Here is a 15759-nt window from a genome sequence, read left to right on the forward strand (position 1 = left end):
AGAATTGAGAGTTGGGAGGAAATCAGAAAGTATACTTCATGGATGGTCTGGAAGTCCAGGCTGGGCTGGCATCCCAGCTCCCTCTCCTACTCACCAGCTGTTTGTGCTGCTTCACCTTTCTTTGTTCATCATCTCTGCATGGGGAATAATAATCCTTGCTCATGAGATGATGAAATAAAAATCATGTATTTACAGTGCCTGACACAATCATTCAATAACTGGTCCTAAAATCATCTTAGCCAGTCAATCCTTTTCTGGAATTTACTACGAGCCAGATACCTGTATTAATAGGCTTTATCTTTACCTGTTTAGGGGGGCAGGCAGTGGAGTGCTCCTATGGGAGGCACTGTTATCAGCCTTGTTTTAAGATTTTAAGATGATGACAGGAGGTACTAAGAGGTGAAGTGGTTATTGTGACTACTGCTGTTCTTATCAATACCAATTCCAAGCCACCTGCTACCTTCTCCCTGAAGGCAAAGTTTAAATTCCTTCAGAGTCTCCTAAAGTCTGAAGACAGAGGAGAGGGCATGAGGCATGTCCAGGATCCCACTGATGGAAATAGGGGCTCACCTTCACAATGACATCCATGGCATTTTGGTTTTCCTTCTTGCTTTGCCCAAAGGATCTCACGTTGAAGGAGCAGAGCCTCAGGGCCAGGGAACTGTCGAGGGTGAGGACGAGAAGCAGCAGGGTGGACAGACTCAGGGACATCCTGGCACTACTCAGGCTTCAGGCTGGGTGAGAAGACAACAGTGCTGGGAGTGCAGGCTTCCGCCACCTCCCGGCACACTTGACTTATAAAGCCTGTGGATAACAGGAATGACTGGATTCCTCTTTGCTACTTTCACTTCTCTGAGGAACTGAAGATCATGTGTTTCAATCCCCAAGGAAATGAAGATACTGGGCTAGCTTTTTAGGAGCCCCTGTTATTGTCACTTTGGTGAGAAAACTGGCATGCCTATTTTAGGCACCATCCTCTACAAAGTCACTCCTATCTAGACCAGGAGCCAGCTCTGACCACTGGTTTTCTCTGCTGTGGTTGCATGCTATGGACCTTTCCCTGACAGTTCATCAACTTGGAAGCAATCTACTCAGAGACACCTGGGGCAGAGGAGCCTTCTGGGGGACAATGAGGCAGTGGGCAGTGGGAAATCCTGCTGAGTTTTATATAAATCATTGGGATTTGGTGGCCAGCTGTCCCTAGATACACCCAGGCAGTTATTCTCTAAATACCCTGATGGGCATAAATTAAACTCAAATTGTTTGAATGACATAATTTTTAAGGCAATTTTACTATGTACACAGTGTGTTGCCAGGGATGGCAATGCTGATCTGCTAGTATGGGCCAGTTAAATATCCTTGGACTTCAAGGACAAATAGCCTGTTTAAGCCTGATATTACTTTAATGTTTGTGGGATGTTCTTTGACCCCAAGAAAGAAAAGTTCTGCAAGAATTATAGACTTTCATCTGGGCGTAGTAGTGTACACCTGTAATCCCAGTGGCTCGGGAGGCTGAGGCAGAAGGATTGCGAGTTCAAAGCCAGCCTCAGCAATGGCAAAGCACTAAACAACTCGGTGAGACCTTGTCTCTAAATAAAATACAAAATGGGGCTGGTAATGTGGCTCAGTGATTGAGTGCTCCCTGAATTCAATCCCCAGTACCAAAAAAAAAAAAAAGCCCAAACTTTCTTAGAGTTTGGTCAGGAAGATACAAAGATCTGAAAAGCAAAGGAAATATAAATCTACTCAGGTTATATTTGTGAAGTTTGGCAAGGACAATTCTGCAAGAAAAAGAGAATAACTCAAAGCTAACCTTGGGCTCTCCAGACCATCCCTCTGAATTGGCAGGGCTGTGACTATATCCACAGGGAAAAGCATATGAAGGTTGCAAACATGACATCAGTCAGCATTCAGAAGACCACTCATGCCCAGGGTATCTAAGAGAGAATCTGAAATTGTACATGGAAGGAGACAATGGTTTTCTTGAGCTCTTGGATAAGATGAATTTCCCCACTGTCTTCAACTTCAACCTCAGGCCTTTTTGAGACTCTGGTAAGAAGTAGCTCTCGTTAATTTAATTGGATGGTTAAGTATCTCCCTCCATGAATGGATTTCTTCCAGCCAGAAGAAGATATAGAATTAAGTGTAAAAATGCTTAAGAAACTCAATCATAATACAAGCTTTTGCATTTAAAGATGAAATCTGGTATACCCCTGTAATCCTAGCAACTCAGGACACTGAGGCAAGAGGATCACAAGTTTGGTGCCAGCTTTGATAACTTAATGAGACCCTGTCTCAAAATGAAATACAATGGCTGAGGATGTAGCTCAGTGGTAAAATGCTCCTGGGTTTGCTCCCTAGTGCCCACCCTCATAAAAAGGTGGAAACTGTATATGTGTATTTTTTTTTGTTCTAATTAGTTATACATGACAGTAGAATGCATTTTGACACATCAGACATAAATGGAGTATAACTTCTCATTCATCTGGTTGTACATGATGTAGAGTTACATGGGTCATGTAATCATACATGCACATAGAGTAATAATGTCCAATTTGTTCTACTATCATTCCTACCACCATGCCCCCCCCTGCCTTCACTCCCCTCTGTCTAGTCCAAAATACCTCAATCTCTTCTCTCTGCTTATTATAAATTAGCATCCATTTGACCTTTGGTTCTTTGGGGATTGGTTTATTTCGTTTAGCATAATATTCTCCAGTTCCATTTATTTACTGGCAAATGTTATAATTTCATTCTTCTTTAAGGATGGATAATATTCCTTTGTGTATATATACCACAGCTTCTTTATCCATTCATCTTTTGAAGGGCACCTAGGTTTGTTCCATAGCTTAGCTACTATGATTGAGCTGCTATAAATATTGATAGGATGCTGATTTTAAGTCCTTTGGGTACAAACCTAGGAGTGGGATGACAGCATCAAATTGTGATTTCATTCCAAGTTTTCTGAGTAACCTCTATATTGCTTTCCATAGTGGTTGCACCAATTTGCAGTCCAACCAGCAGTGTTTGAGTGTACCTTTTTCTCCACGTTGTCACCAACATTTATGTTGCTTGTATTATTGATGATTGCCATTCTGACTGGAGTAAGATGGAATCTCTGTAGTTTTGATTTGCATTTCTCTAATTGCTAGAGATGTTGAACATTTTTTAATGTATTTGATTGATTATCTTTCTTCTTCTGTGAAGTGTCTGTTCAGTTCCTTAGCCCACTTATTGATTGGGTTATTTGTTTTTCTGGTGTTAAGTTTTTTTGAGTTTTTTATATATCCAGGAGATTGATGGTCTATCTGAGGTGCATGAGGTAAAAAATTTTTCCCATTCTGTAGGCTCTCTCTTCATGTTATTGATTGTTTCCTTTGCTGAGAAGATTTTTTAAAAAAAATATCAGGTTATATTCTTTCTTTCTTTTTTTAAAAAGATGGACAAAATATCTTTATTTATTTTATTTATTTTTATGTGGTGCTGAGGATCGAACCCAGTGCCTCATACTTGCTAGGCGAGCTCTCTACCGTTGAGCTATAACCTCAGTACCTTGGGTTATATTCATTCTTTCTTCCTTCCTTCCTTTCTTCCTTCCTTCCTTTATTTATTTTTATGTGGTGCTGATGATTGAACCCAATGCCTCACACATGAAGGCAAGTACTCTACCACTGAGCCACAACCCCAGTCCCGAAAAGAAGCTTTTTAGTTTGATTCCATCCCATTTGTTGATTCTTGATTTTTCTTCTTGCACTTTAGGAGTCTTGTTAAGAAAGTCAGTTCCTAAACTGACATGAGCCTACTTTTTCCTTCTGTTAATTGCATTGTCTCTGTTCTAGTGCCTAAGTCTTTGATCTACTTTGAGTTGATTTTTGTGCTGGGCAAGAGGGGTTTAATTTCATTTTGCTACATATGGATTTACGTTTTTGCCACCACCTTTTGTTGAAGAGGCTATTTTTTTCTCCAATGAATGTTTTTGGCGCCTTTGTCTAGTATGAGCTAACTGTATTTATGTGGGTTTGTTTCTGTGTCTTCTATTCTGTTCCCTGGTCTACTTATCTGTTTTGGTGCTAATACCATGCCATTTGTGTTACTATGGCTCTGTAGTATAATTTAAGTTCTGGTATTGTGATGCCTCCTGCTTCATTTTTCTTGCTAAGGATTGCTTTGGCTATTCTGGGTCTCTTATTTTTCCAAATGAATTTTATGATTCTTTTTCTATTTCTAGAATAATGTCATTGGGATTTTAATAGGAATTGCATTAGCTCTGTATAACAGTTTTGGTAGTATGGCCATTTTGACAATGTTAATTTTGCCTATTCAAGAGCATAGGAAATCTATCCATCTTCTAAGATTTTCTTTAACTTCTTTCTTTAGTGTTCTGTAGTTTTCTTTGTAGAGGTCTTTCACTTCTTTTGTTAGATTGATTCCCAAACATTTTATTTGAGACTATTGTGAATGGTGTGTTTTCCTGATTTCTCTTTCAGTGGCTTCACCACTGAAATATAGGAATGCATTTGATTTATGGGGGTGTTAATTTTATATCCTGCTACTTTTCTGAATTCACTTATTAGTTCTAGAACAATTCTGGTGGAATTTGGGGGATCTTATAAATATAGAATTATGCCATCAGCAAATAGTGATAGTTTGAGTTCTTCTTTTCCTATTTGTACATGTGTATCTTAAGAACTTATATAACATCTGAGAAATTTTTGGCCTGTTAAATTGAGAATTTTGTAAATACAATATAAAGTGTGCAATTAGGTGGATGAATTATTAGATTTGTGACATTTATTTATTTTTAATTTTTATTTGTTTTTTTTGGGGGGGGTACCAGGGATTGAACTCAGGGGTACTCAACCACTGAACCCCATCCTTAGTTTTATTTTGTATTTTATGTAGAGACAGGGTCTAACTGAGTAGCTTAGCACCTCATTTTTTTTGCTGAGGCTAGCTTTGAACTCTCAATTCTTTTGTCTCAGCCTCACAAGCTAGTGGGATAATAGTACCTCACACCTGGCTAGATTTGTGACTTTTTAAGTTGAAACCTTGCCAAGTTTATGTACAGATCTGAAACATTTTTAAGGACTTTGGGTTAGTACTATCTTTGCAGATTAATTTATCAGACTTAGACATATTTAGTACCAAAAAAAGGTGACTTTTAAACACTTGTTAGCTGAAACAATTGAAAAACTTTAAAAACTAAGAAAGATAGGCCATATTAAATCTGTAAAAGAAATTTTGAGTGTTTGTAAATAGGTCCAAAACTGCTTGAAAGTAATTGTTTAAGTTATGGGGTTTAGGGTTTCCAGATTTAGCAAATAAAAACACAAAATGGTATATAGATTAGAATTTTAGATAATTTAATTTTTGTTTGTTTGTTTTTGCACTTGGTATTGAACTCAGGGGCACTGGATCACTGATCCACATCCCTGGCCCTATATTTTTATTTTGTTTAGAGGCAGGGTCTCACTGAGATACTCAGTGCCTTGCCTTGCTGAGGCTGGCTTTGAACTTACAATCCTCTTGCCTTAACCTCTAGAGCCTCTGGGATTACAGGAGTGTGCCACCATGCGCAGCTAGATAACTTAAATTTAATTGGATGATTTCTGTTTTATTTCAGAGTTTTAGTTGGACTTATAAAAAGAATAAGAACTTTTGTAAGCTAAACCTACAAGTGTGGCATTTGGTAAGAGTACTGACAGAAGCTGAGGTTGCAGCTCCATTTCATCTCACCATGGGCTCAGTAAATCATAATCACCTTCCACGCACTTTACTTGGGATATCTTTTAGAATTCCTGGGTGTGAGTGCCTGGAATGCTGAATGTTCTATGTTTGCAATGCAAGTGCACTTTGCCCTGTGTTTATGGCTACAGCCCCAGTCACTTGCTTCAGGGGAATGGTCTGGAAATCCCAAGGCTAGCTTGGAGTTTATTCTTACAGAATTTTCCACAAAGACAACCTGATTGGATTTTTCATTTCTTTTGCTGTTCAACACTTTCTCTCTTCCTGCCCAAATCTTTAACAGTCATTGTAGAAGTAGTTCCTAGCATCAAAAAACAAGCTAACCTGGGCTGGGGTGCTTAGTCAATTGAGGTTTTACATCCATTCCCAGTACTATACTAAATAAGTGAATAATTAATTAGCTAACCTGTAGGATAAAGAGAGTCAACTAATTAGTTTTTGAATTCTTAACTAATAATTTGAATATTAATTTGAAAAATTAAGTCAACATTTAGTGATTTCTGCATATAGAAGATGCCCTTGAGGACTTAAAAAATTGATATAAACAGCCTGAAGAGGTGGACACAATTTTATACTTGGCACACTAACTGCATAAAATTAAACTTTAAAAAAGTACCTGGATTCTAGAGAAAATCCTGAGTCAAATTTAACTGAATCCAACTCAGTGCAGGTGCTGTGTCCAGAGCTTTCTGTTTCAAGTTACCCGATACTCATCCAGTCCCAAGGATACAAAGCTTCTGCAAGACAGAACTGGGATTTGAACTCAGTCCCTCTAACTCACACCGGCCTTCTCCCATCCCAAGCTAGGTTTCTCAGAACCATCTACACTGTGGAGTGAGAGGCTGTGGGAAGGAGCTGAAAGGGGGACTTCCACTTTTGACTATATGAGCTTGTATATTGTTTGACTTTTTTTTTTCTTTTCTTTCTTTCCTTTTTTTTTTTTTTTTTTAACAAACACATGTACTTTAGTCATTGAAGAGAAAGAAGCAAGTGCTAAATGCTTTTCATACTAACTATGCCCATGCAAAAACACATTTCTGTCTCCGGGTGCCACAGAGTCAAAGGAAGTTCCTGCTCTCAGGAGTTACTGAGAAGGTGGAGGCCTAAATGTGTCTCTGCTCCAGTTAAAATTCTTCAGAGGCTCTTTTTTATAGAAAGACTGAGAGAAAGTATTGAACAGGGTAGTCCTGGGGACCCAGGGAGAGAGGAGCCCTTCCTCCTGCTCTGAAGTTGGGTCCTAGTGCTGGGACTCAGGGTTCCCTGACAGCTGAGAACCTGGGAGGAAAGTTAGACACTGGCCTGACCCTCACAGACCATTCTAGGCTCTCCTTACTTCTGTCATTTAGTGGCTGTGCATGACATTTCCTGCTGCATGTACTTTCAAACACTAGTGTGCAGGATGCTCATGGAATAAAGGATAAATATGTATCGCTCCTTTCAAGAGACTTACAATGCCTATTAGTGCATCAAATGTTCTGAGATGACCTGTAATTTAAAAAAAAGTTGCTTAAATGAGTTGAGACAGGATGTTCCAAATTTATTGTCCTTCTACTTCCCTTTTTCCCCCCATGGGGCTAGTGGAGCTTAACCCAGGACCTCACACATGCTAGCGAGTGCTCTACCCTGAGTCACATCACCAGTCCTATTGTACTTTTTTCTTCAAGATTGCTTTGAATATTTTGAGCAACATCACCTTGGGAAATATGTTTGATTCTTCAGGGTTAATCAGATGACCTCAAAGCCTCAAGATCTTGTTCTTGTTGGTAAGTCTTATGCATGTTAGGTGAATGGGCAGAAATGAGGGCTGAGAGTTAAGACACATGACCCCAAACATCACCAGCAGCCACAGCCATTTGCCCAGGCCCTGGTGGATGGGTACCTTGGAATCTGAGGAAGATACAGAGTCCAGGAGGAGCAAAAGTGTCACAGGCTGAATCATTCAAAACCAGCAAAGAAACAAGGGGCCGGCAGGAAAGTCCTCACTACTAGCAGGGATGGGCCATGTGATCCAAACAGGTGTTTCCAGTGACGGGTGCTGCCCTCTGTCTAATGATGAATGAGCCCCGGCAATAATCTCATAATGCATGCAGATTGCTCCGTGGTCACGTTTCACAACCAGCTTGTGGCATTGGGGTGAGGAAGGTGCATTATTTAAGGTTGTGTAATTGGGACAACTTCACTTTTGTATGATGGTTTTCAGTTCATGAAACAGGCTCTGGATTTCAGCCTCACACAGCATCTTTTATATGGGACTATGCCTGGACCTCAAGAGGGACATTCTATGAAGGGCAGGCCTGAATGTGTCTCTGCTCCAGTTAAAATTCTTCAGAGGCTCTTATTATAGAAAGACTGAGCTCCTTGATGGGGCCTCTACCTACCCACATTGTCAAGGCCATGTGCTCTACTCCCTCCCCACTTCCTCTCCCAGTGCCTCCCTTCACACTGCCCAGCTTTCAGTTCCCACATCAGGGCCTTTGCTTAGCTGTCTCCTACCTGCAGTGCTGTACGTGTCTTCTGTTTTCACTTGTTGGCTTTAAGTTGTTCCCTCAGTAGCCTTCCTGGCCCCCTTAGCTCATCAGGGTTTTCCCTCCTCTTATTCTATTTTATGGCACCCAGGTCTTCTGCTGCCTGACATGTATCATAATGTATCATTGTGTGTGTGTGTGTGTGTGTATGTATATGTTTCCTTGCCTAATGTCTTATCTCCCTGCTAGGTAGCTCTGGGGGGTGGTGGTAGTAGAGAAACCTCCATGTGTCTGTGCTGACCAGAACAGGTTGGGAATGTAGCAGATGCTCACTAAATCATTGTTGAACGCAAGATATAATGCTCTGACTTCAGAACCCAGATTCTTGCCAGGTTGTCTGCAAGCCATCATGGGCTGTGTGTGTGAGCTATGCACATTTGAGTGTATGAGGGTACTGGCCTGACGTCACTGTCTAATTGGGCTGTTCGATGTATGTGTGCCTTTCCTCTCGCTCTGCCTGTGATCCCACACAGCACCTGAGATGGGCATGACTTGCCAGGATGTCAGTCAATCTGCTGACCACAAGACATCACTAAACAAGACTCCACCCTTTGAAACCCAATCCTTTGCCTTATTTGGGTGGAACTTTCTCCAATGTCTCTTCCTCAATAAACAGAAGGTTTAGGATGTGCTTGCTCTCTTGCTCCTGCCAGCATTGGAACTGACCTTTGGGTCACTGAGCCATCATGCCTTAGAAACTTATGTTCATGTGATGCGTGGTTTCTTCGCCATTTTTTTAGTTGTTGATACAGCCAGCTCCTTTGAACCCAGCTGATATTGCCAGTCTGGCCAGCTGGTGATACTAGGCATGGTGGTACATGCCTGTAATCTCAGCTACTAGGGAGACTGAGGCAAGGAGAATTATAAGTTCAAGGACAGCCTGGGCAATTTAGTGAGATTATTTCTAGAAAAAATAAAATAAAAAGACTTGGGGTATAGCTCAGTGGTGGAACACCCCTGGGTTCAATCCCCATACTGGATAAAAAAAATGAGCCCAAGTTCTCCACCACCACATAGGTGCTGAGCCAGAGGAACTCAGCTTCCCTGAGTAAGGAGAGGGAACCTGCCACACACACCACAAAAGGCAACAGTGACAACAGCCACAATAGTGCCTCCTTTTATGGAGCTCTCAGTGCCAATTCTGGCCCTAACTCCCTGATTCAGGAGTAGAGCATAGAGCAGACTTCTCTTCTTCGGCCCTACTGACATCTTGGGTCCTGCTACAGCTTGAATCTGGAATGTCCTCAAAGGTCCTTAAAGCTTTTAATCCTTAGCTTGCAGCTATTAGTAGGTGGTAGAAACTTTAGGAGGTGGGGTTTGATGGGAGGCTGTAGTCACTGGGGCTGTGCCCTCAAAAGGAACTGTAGGATCCATCACTTCCTCTTTCTTCTTTGCACCTCACTGAGGAGATGAGCAGCTTTGTTCCACTACATACTCCTACCATGATATGCTGTTTCATCACAGGCTCAAAGGCAATACAGCTAACTGACCAGGGGCTAACCCCGACCCCCAGATTGTGAACCAAAATAAACCTTTTCTCTTTATAGGTTGATTATCTCAGGTGTTTGTTATAGTGATGGAAAACTGACAAATGCAGGGCTAGATAATTCTTTGTTGTAGAGGCTGACCTTAGTATAGGATGTATAATGGGATTCCTGGTAACTACCCACTAGTTTCCAGTATATCCCTCAGTTGAGACTACCAAAAAATGTCATCAGATGTGGATAAATGCTGTCCCAGGAGGGCAGGAATCATTCTATGTTGAGAATGTTGGTGTGGAGGTTAAAGCATGTGCGGTTCTATTTACTGGCTGTTTGACCTTGGAAAAACAACTAAACTTCTCTGGGGCCATTTCCTCGCCTTTAAAATGGTAGAACTTGTGAAGATTTAGCCAGTTGATAATTAAAGGGCAGATTCAGCACAGTGTCTGGCCTTTTGTGGTACTCAGTCAGGTTGATATTCTGTCTTCAGAATAAATTGTGCTATTTCCATTTTGTAGATGAAGACTTGGAAATCATCCTGGATGGCTATGAAGTGATATCAGAGGCAGGCATTTGGGTTCTTAGGACTAACTCCTTTTGCAAGGCTTTTCTTTACAGGTGCAAAAGGGCCCATGTAACTTCAGACCTCATCTGACCAAGTGCAGGCCCAGAGCTGGTGGTGTTGCAATGAACAGATGGATAGATCTGTCAGTACAGAAACAAAACCTAAGGGAGTGACAACTCAGTAATCAAGGTCAATAATCTCATGTAATATTTTGTAGAAATAAAAATCAATGCAGAAAAAAATCCACGATGAATAGGGTATATACATCTTAAATAAAGACACCATTTGACCCTGCCCTTACACTTGACAGAGTCTCATTCACCTTGCCCTGATCCTGCTTCTGGGATTTTGCAGATCTGTGAAAAGCAGCCAGTCCAAGCTTGCTGCTGCTAGAGTAGGAGATGGGGAGACCGCGCCCTCTTATGGCCAATGGGAGCACTGCTCCTCTCCATGGCGCAGGGCTCGCCTTTATCATCCCCTAAAGGCAGCATCTCAGCATTGCAACACTTCTGACCCTGAGACTGCTAGGTTAAAAGGCGGGGGCAGGTCTAACGATGACAGTGTAGCACCCCTACCCCCACCTCGTCCCTTTTCACTGGCTGCACCTTTCTCATTGCCTTCTGTGTAAACATTCGCAGGACATGTCACCACTTTTGTGGCGATCCTAAAGCAGCCTGTTACTATCAAGCAGGCCTTTCCAGGCTGACCACAGAAGGGTGCAGTGAGGCAACAAGGCTGCTAATCGGGGGATCCACCTGTTTGGTGGGCCCAGTGCAGGCGAGTTCCTTATTCTCCTAAGAGCTTAATAGTTTCTTAGCTTCGCTTTACTTTTTACTTCTCATTTTGAAATAACCTACAATGTGCATAAAATCACAAAAATAGTACAAAGGACTCTTATATACCCCCTACCTAGATTCCAAGGAACATTTGTCACATTTGCTTCTTCATTAGCTTGCTATAGGGTGGGCATATAACTTGGTGGTAGGCTACTTACCTAGTATGTGCAAGGCACTGAGTTTGATCCCCATCACTACAAAAAAAAAAAAAATCATTAGTTTGCTATGTGTACAGGTATTACTTTTGCCCCTCAGCAGTAAGTTAGAGACATTGTAACTCTTTACCTTTACTTCAGGATGTATTTCTCAAGAACAAGTACTTTTTTGTATATAACCACAGAACAATGATCCAAACCATAGGGTTTAACAATGATATGGTATTATTAACTAATCCACTAGTCTTATTCCAGTTTTACCAATGGTTTTAATAATGTTCTTTACAATAATTTTTTTTTCTGGTCTAGGACTCAATCCAGGATAAACATTGACTTAACCTCTTTTCTCTGGCTCTACTTTGATCTGAACCATTCCTTAGTCATCTCTTTGGTATTTCATGACTTTGATATTTTTGATTTTTACAAGCTATTTATTTAGCTGTATCTCCCTCAATCCGAGTTTGTCTGAGGTTCCTCATGATTGGATTCAGAGGATACATTTGGGGCAAGAAACTGCCTAGGAGATGTGTCTTCTCATGAAATTTCTATTTGTTTTTTTTTTAGGGCTGGGGATTGAACCCAGGGGTGCTCTGCCACTAAACTACATTCCTATTCCTTTTCATTTATTAAAAAAAAAAATAGAGACAAAGCCTCACTAACTTGCAGAGGCAGGCCTCCAATTTGCTATCCTCCTGTCTCAGCCTTCTAAGCAGCTGGGATTATAGGCATGTGCCACCACACCTGACACAGAATTTCTTGAGTGTCTTTTGTAGCAGGGTGACCCTGATATGCAGGAAGCAGATTATGACTTGAATTCTGCTAATAATATTAGCTGAAGTTACTGATACTCTGCATTCCATGACTTGGGAGATATTTTCTCTTTGGAACAGTACAGTGTGAGGTGCTTCTGTTGGATCACAACAATTATAAAGCAATAATAGTGGCTGCAGGTGCTTAGCTATATTAGGATTCACATGCAACATCCTCTTTACGTGGATTGGATGCTTTAAGTCTCAACCACCCTGAATACTACTATCTTCTTCATTTTACAGATGAGCCTCAGAGAGGGTAAATTACCTGCATCAGTTCTCACAGTAAGAGGCAGAGCCAGGATGTTTGATCACCTGGTTAGGTTCCTACCCATTTCTCTTCTGCAGGTAACAAGGGCTGCCAGGCTACCATTCCAAATGAGAACAATGTATGTCTCACTCCCGAGATTCCCAGAAGATGGGGATTTCTCTCTATATTCTGGAACTCCCCTACTTAGTTCATACTTGTCAATCTAAATCTCAATTGGAGAGAGATTCTCCAAAAAGTAATCTCATTTATTTAGAAATGGCAGAACACTGCTCTGAGAATATGTGTGCCATAGTAAACATGGGCATGCTCAAAGAGGCTGAGGCAAGGGGAAGTTTTTCAAGGTAAAATGAGGGGATTGGATTACAGAAGATATTTTGAAACAATAATCCTTAATCACAAGGCCACTAACAAAGGTGGCACCAAGTCTGAGAGATAGTTGAGCAGATAGTTGGAGGGCAGACATCCTTACAGAAGTATTTTTGCATGCCAATCTATTCTCCACGACTATCTTCTCCTTCTAGCTCAGCCTGCCTCATCTTGCTCTACTCTGTCCCAATGTCCATCCTACTTTTGACTCTTTGGATTGTTCCCAGATACTTTAGGGTCTCTGGCAATACATGACTAATTTTTATTTTATTTTTGGTACTGGGGATTGAGCTTGGGGGCACTCGACCATTGAGCCACATGCCCAGCCCTATTTTGTATTTTATTTAGAGACAGTGTCTTACTAAGTTGCTTAGCGCCTTGCTCTTTTTTGCTAAGGCTGGCTTTGAACTTGAGATCCTCCTGCCTCAGCCCCCCAAGCCACTGGGATTACAGGCGTGCATCACAGCACCTAGATACATGACTAATCTTGATTGTTCCTGCTCCTGACCCTGTTGGGACTCTAGAACTCTTTATCCCCAGAACCTCAATCTAAGCACCAGGACCACTATCTGTGGCCCATTGTTATGAATACATAACCCTAGTTGTGCATGACCTTAGCAGCTCAGAGAAGAGAGGACATGGGGAAAAAATGAGGATGTGTTATCCATGAGATGAATTAGGAGCATCAGAAAGCATCATGACTGGGCTGGGGATGTGGCTCAAGCGGTAGCGCGCGCCTGGCATGCGTGCGGCCCCGGTTCGATCCTCAACACCACGTACAAACAAAGATGTTGTGTCCACTGAAAACTAAAAAAAAAAAATAAACATTAAAAAAAATTCTCTCTCTCTCTCTCTCTCTCTTTAAAAAAAAAAAGAGTGAAAATGTCATTATTTAAAAAAAAAAAGAAAGCATCATGACTTAATTAGCATGTTAGCATGAATCTATACATGAATATGAGTATACATGAATACATATATGAATGTGAGTATGAATATATATGAACACAAAAATGAATACATAAATAATATGTGAATATTAATATATATTGATATTTACATATATGAATATGAACATGAATATATGTGTTGATATGAATATATAGGAATATGTATATATGTGTGTGTGCGCACATGTGGGTGCATGTGTGTGTGTGTATGAAGGGCATGTGTTCCTGTGCCCACCCCTTCAGGGAAGTAGATTCCAGTGCTGTCTGTTCAGTATGGAGAATGGGTCAATGTGCCCTCCACTACTTGAGGAGAGGAGATCCATGCCCTCCTCCCCATGAAGGGAGTAGGTCCCAGTATGGAAAGTCACTCCCTGTGTCCTTCACCCAATGAGGAGTTTAGATATCCATGTTCTCCACTAGTGAGTGGAGTAGAATGATGCATATTCCACCCAATGAGGAGAGTAATCTCTGTACACTTGATCTGATGTCCTCCTACTCCAGTTAAACCCTCAAAGTACAAAATAGGAGAAGACATCTATATATGACTATGTATATGAATATATATGAGTATATATGAATATGAATAACTATATATAATATATATGAGTATACATATGAATATATACATATGAAGAATTATACCCCTGTGCCTTCCACTCATTATGAGGAATGGATCACCGTGCCTTCTGCTAGATGAGGGGAGTTGATATCCCTGCTCTCTGCCCCATAATAGGAGTAGGTCCTGGTTGGGGGAGTAGGACCCTGTTCTCAGACATTTTCATGTACAGATACATATTTGTGAGCAATTCATAATTTTTATGTGTACATGTACACATTCATGTCCATGCACATATTCATATTTATGCATGCAGACATGTACATTTTCATATTCATGTACATGTACATTTTCTTATTCAGGCACATATTCAATTGCTTGTACAGGAACATGTCCATTCACATATTCAGATTTATGTACATGTATACCTTCATATTAATGTATGTGTAAATGTACATATTCATACCATATCCATATCCATATATGTTTACATATTCATACACAATTTCATATTCACACATTTGTACATGCTCATATTCATGAACATAAATATGAATATGCATATGAATTTTGTGTGTACATGAAATTGAAAGTGTGCATGAATATGTGCACATCCATAATATTTATATTTATACATATATTCATATTCCTACATACATTCATATACCTGTATGTATACATGTACAGATATATGTATGTGCACATGTACATATGTATTCATGTATGCATACACATTCATATGTACATAGTCATATTTATGTACCTGTACATTAAATTCATATTGCTATTCATAAACATTCATATTAATATGCCTATTCATATATACACATGCATATATTCATATACATATACCTGTACATATTTGTGCAATTATTTATGTTCATATTCTTCTTCAGATTCATATTCCTTCTTGTACATTTTCATATTCATACTTATTCATTCTTATTGATTTTATCTCTATAGAGATTTCATCTCTAGAGCTGGGAATAGAGTTAGTGATGTTGAGTAAATGAATTATGTTTAGTAATGCTGTAATTGTATAGATGTATGGATAATAATATCATTGTTTGATATTAACTATTCAATATGTATTGTGGGGTGACTCTGGTTAGTGGAGGAAGGTCTCCTAGGGATAAGAGTACAATGAGAATTATCAAAATTAGTAGAGGGAACTTATTTTATATACTAGATAATGACAGGGTGGTAGTTTTTTTGTTATAATTGAATAACATAAATATATTGATTGTAAGAATAATATAGATAAATATAGTTAATGTGGGATTAACTATAATAACATATTATTCAACCTATATGGGCGATTGATGAATATACTAAATTTTGGTTTAGTCCTCCTCAGCCCCCTAATATAATAGATAAGACTGCTATTGCTATTATTAGGGAAAAGTTAATTGATGGCGCAGTTTGAAATATGATTGAGACTGGAGCAATTTTTTGTCATGTTAATAGGACTAGACGTGATATTAGTGAATTCATTGAGTAACT

General features: G+C 40.0%; 1 protein-coding gene across 21 annotated transcripts in view; it reads right to left on the reverse strand.

Annotated features, from left to right (window-relative positions):
• Positions 1 to 15759, reverse strand: part of Dnase1l3 (deoxyribonuclease 1L3) — a 66787-nt gene that overhangs the window by 25746 nt on the left and 25282 nt on the right. For 3 of the 21 annotated variants that reach the window (XM_071619308.1, XM_071619305.1, XM_071619303.1), the window contains 3 exons: positions 11311 to 11346; positions 6362 to 10456; positions 571 to 804 (listed from right to left, as the gene is read on the reverse strand). The exons of 1 other annotated variant lie outside the window; for it this stretch is intronic. In XM_071619308.1, coding sequence (XP_071475409.1) covers positions 571 to 711 — 141 coding nt within the window. In that variant the 5' untranslated portion in view covers positions 712 to 804; positions 6362 to 10456; positions 11311 to 11346. Of the gene's footprint in view, positions 1 to 570; positions 805 to 1813; positions 1950 to 6361; positions 10457 to 11310; positions 11347 to 15759 lie in introns of those variants that run through there. 17 more of the 21 variants (XM_071619317.1, XM_071619311.1, XM_071619321.1 and 14 more) reach the window with 13 other exon arrangements.

Source organism: Marmota flaviventris, chromosome 1, assembly GCF_047511675.1.
Source record: "Marmota flaviventris isolate mMarFla1 chromosome 1, mMarFla1.hap1, whole genome shotgun sequence".
Classification (NCBI taxonomy): Eukaryota; Metazoa; Chordata; class Mammalia; order Rodentia; family Sciuridae; genus Marmota; species Marmota flaviventris.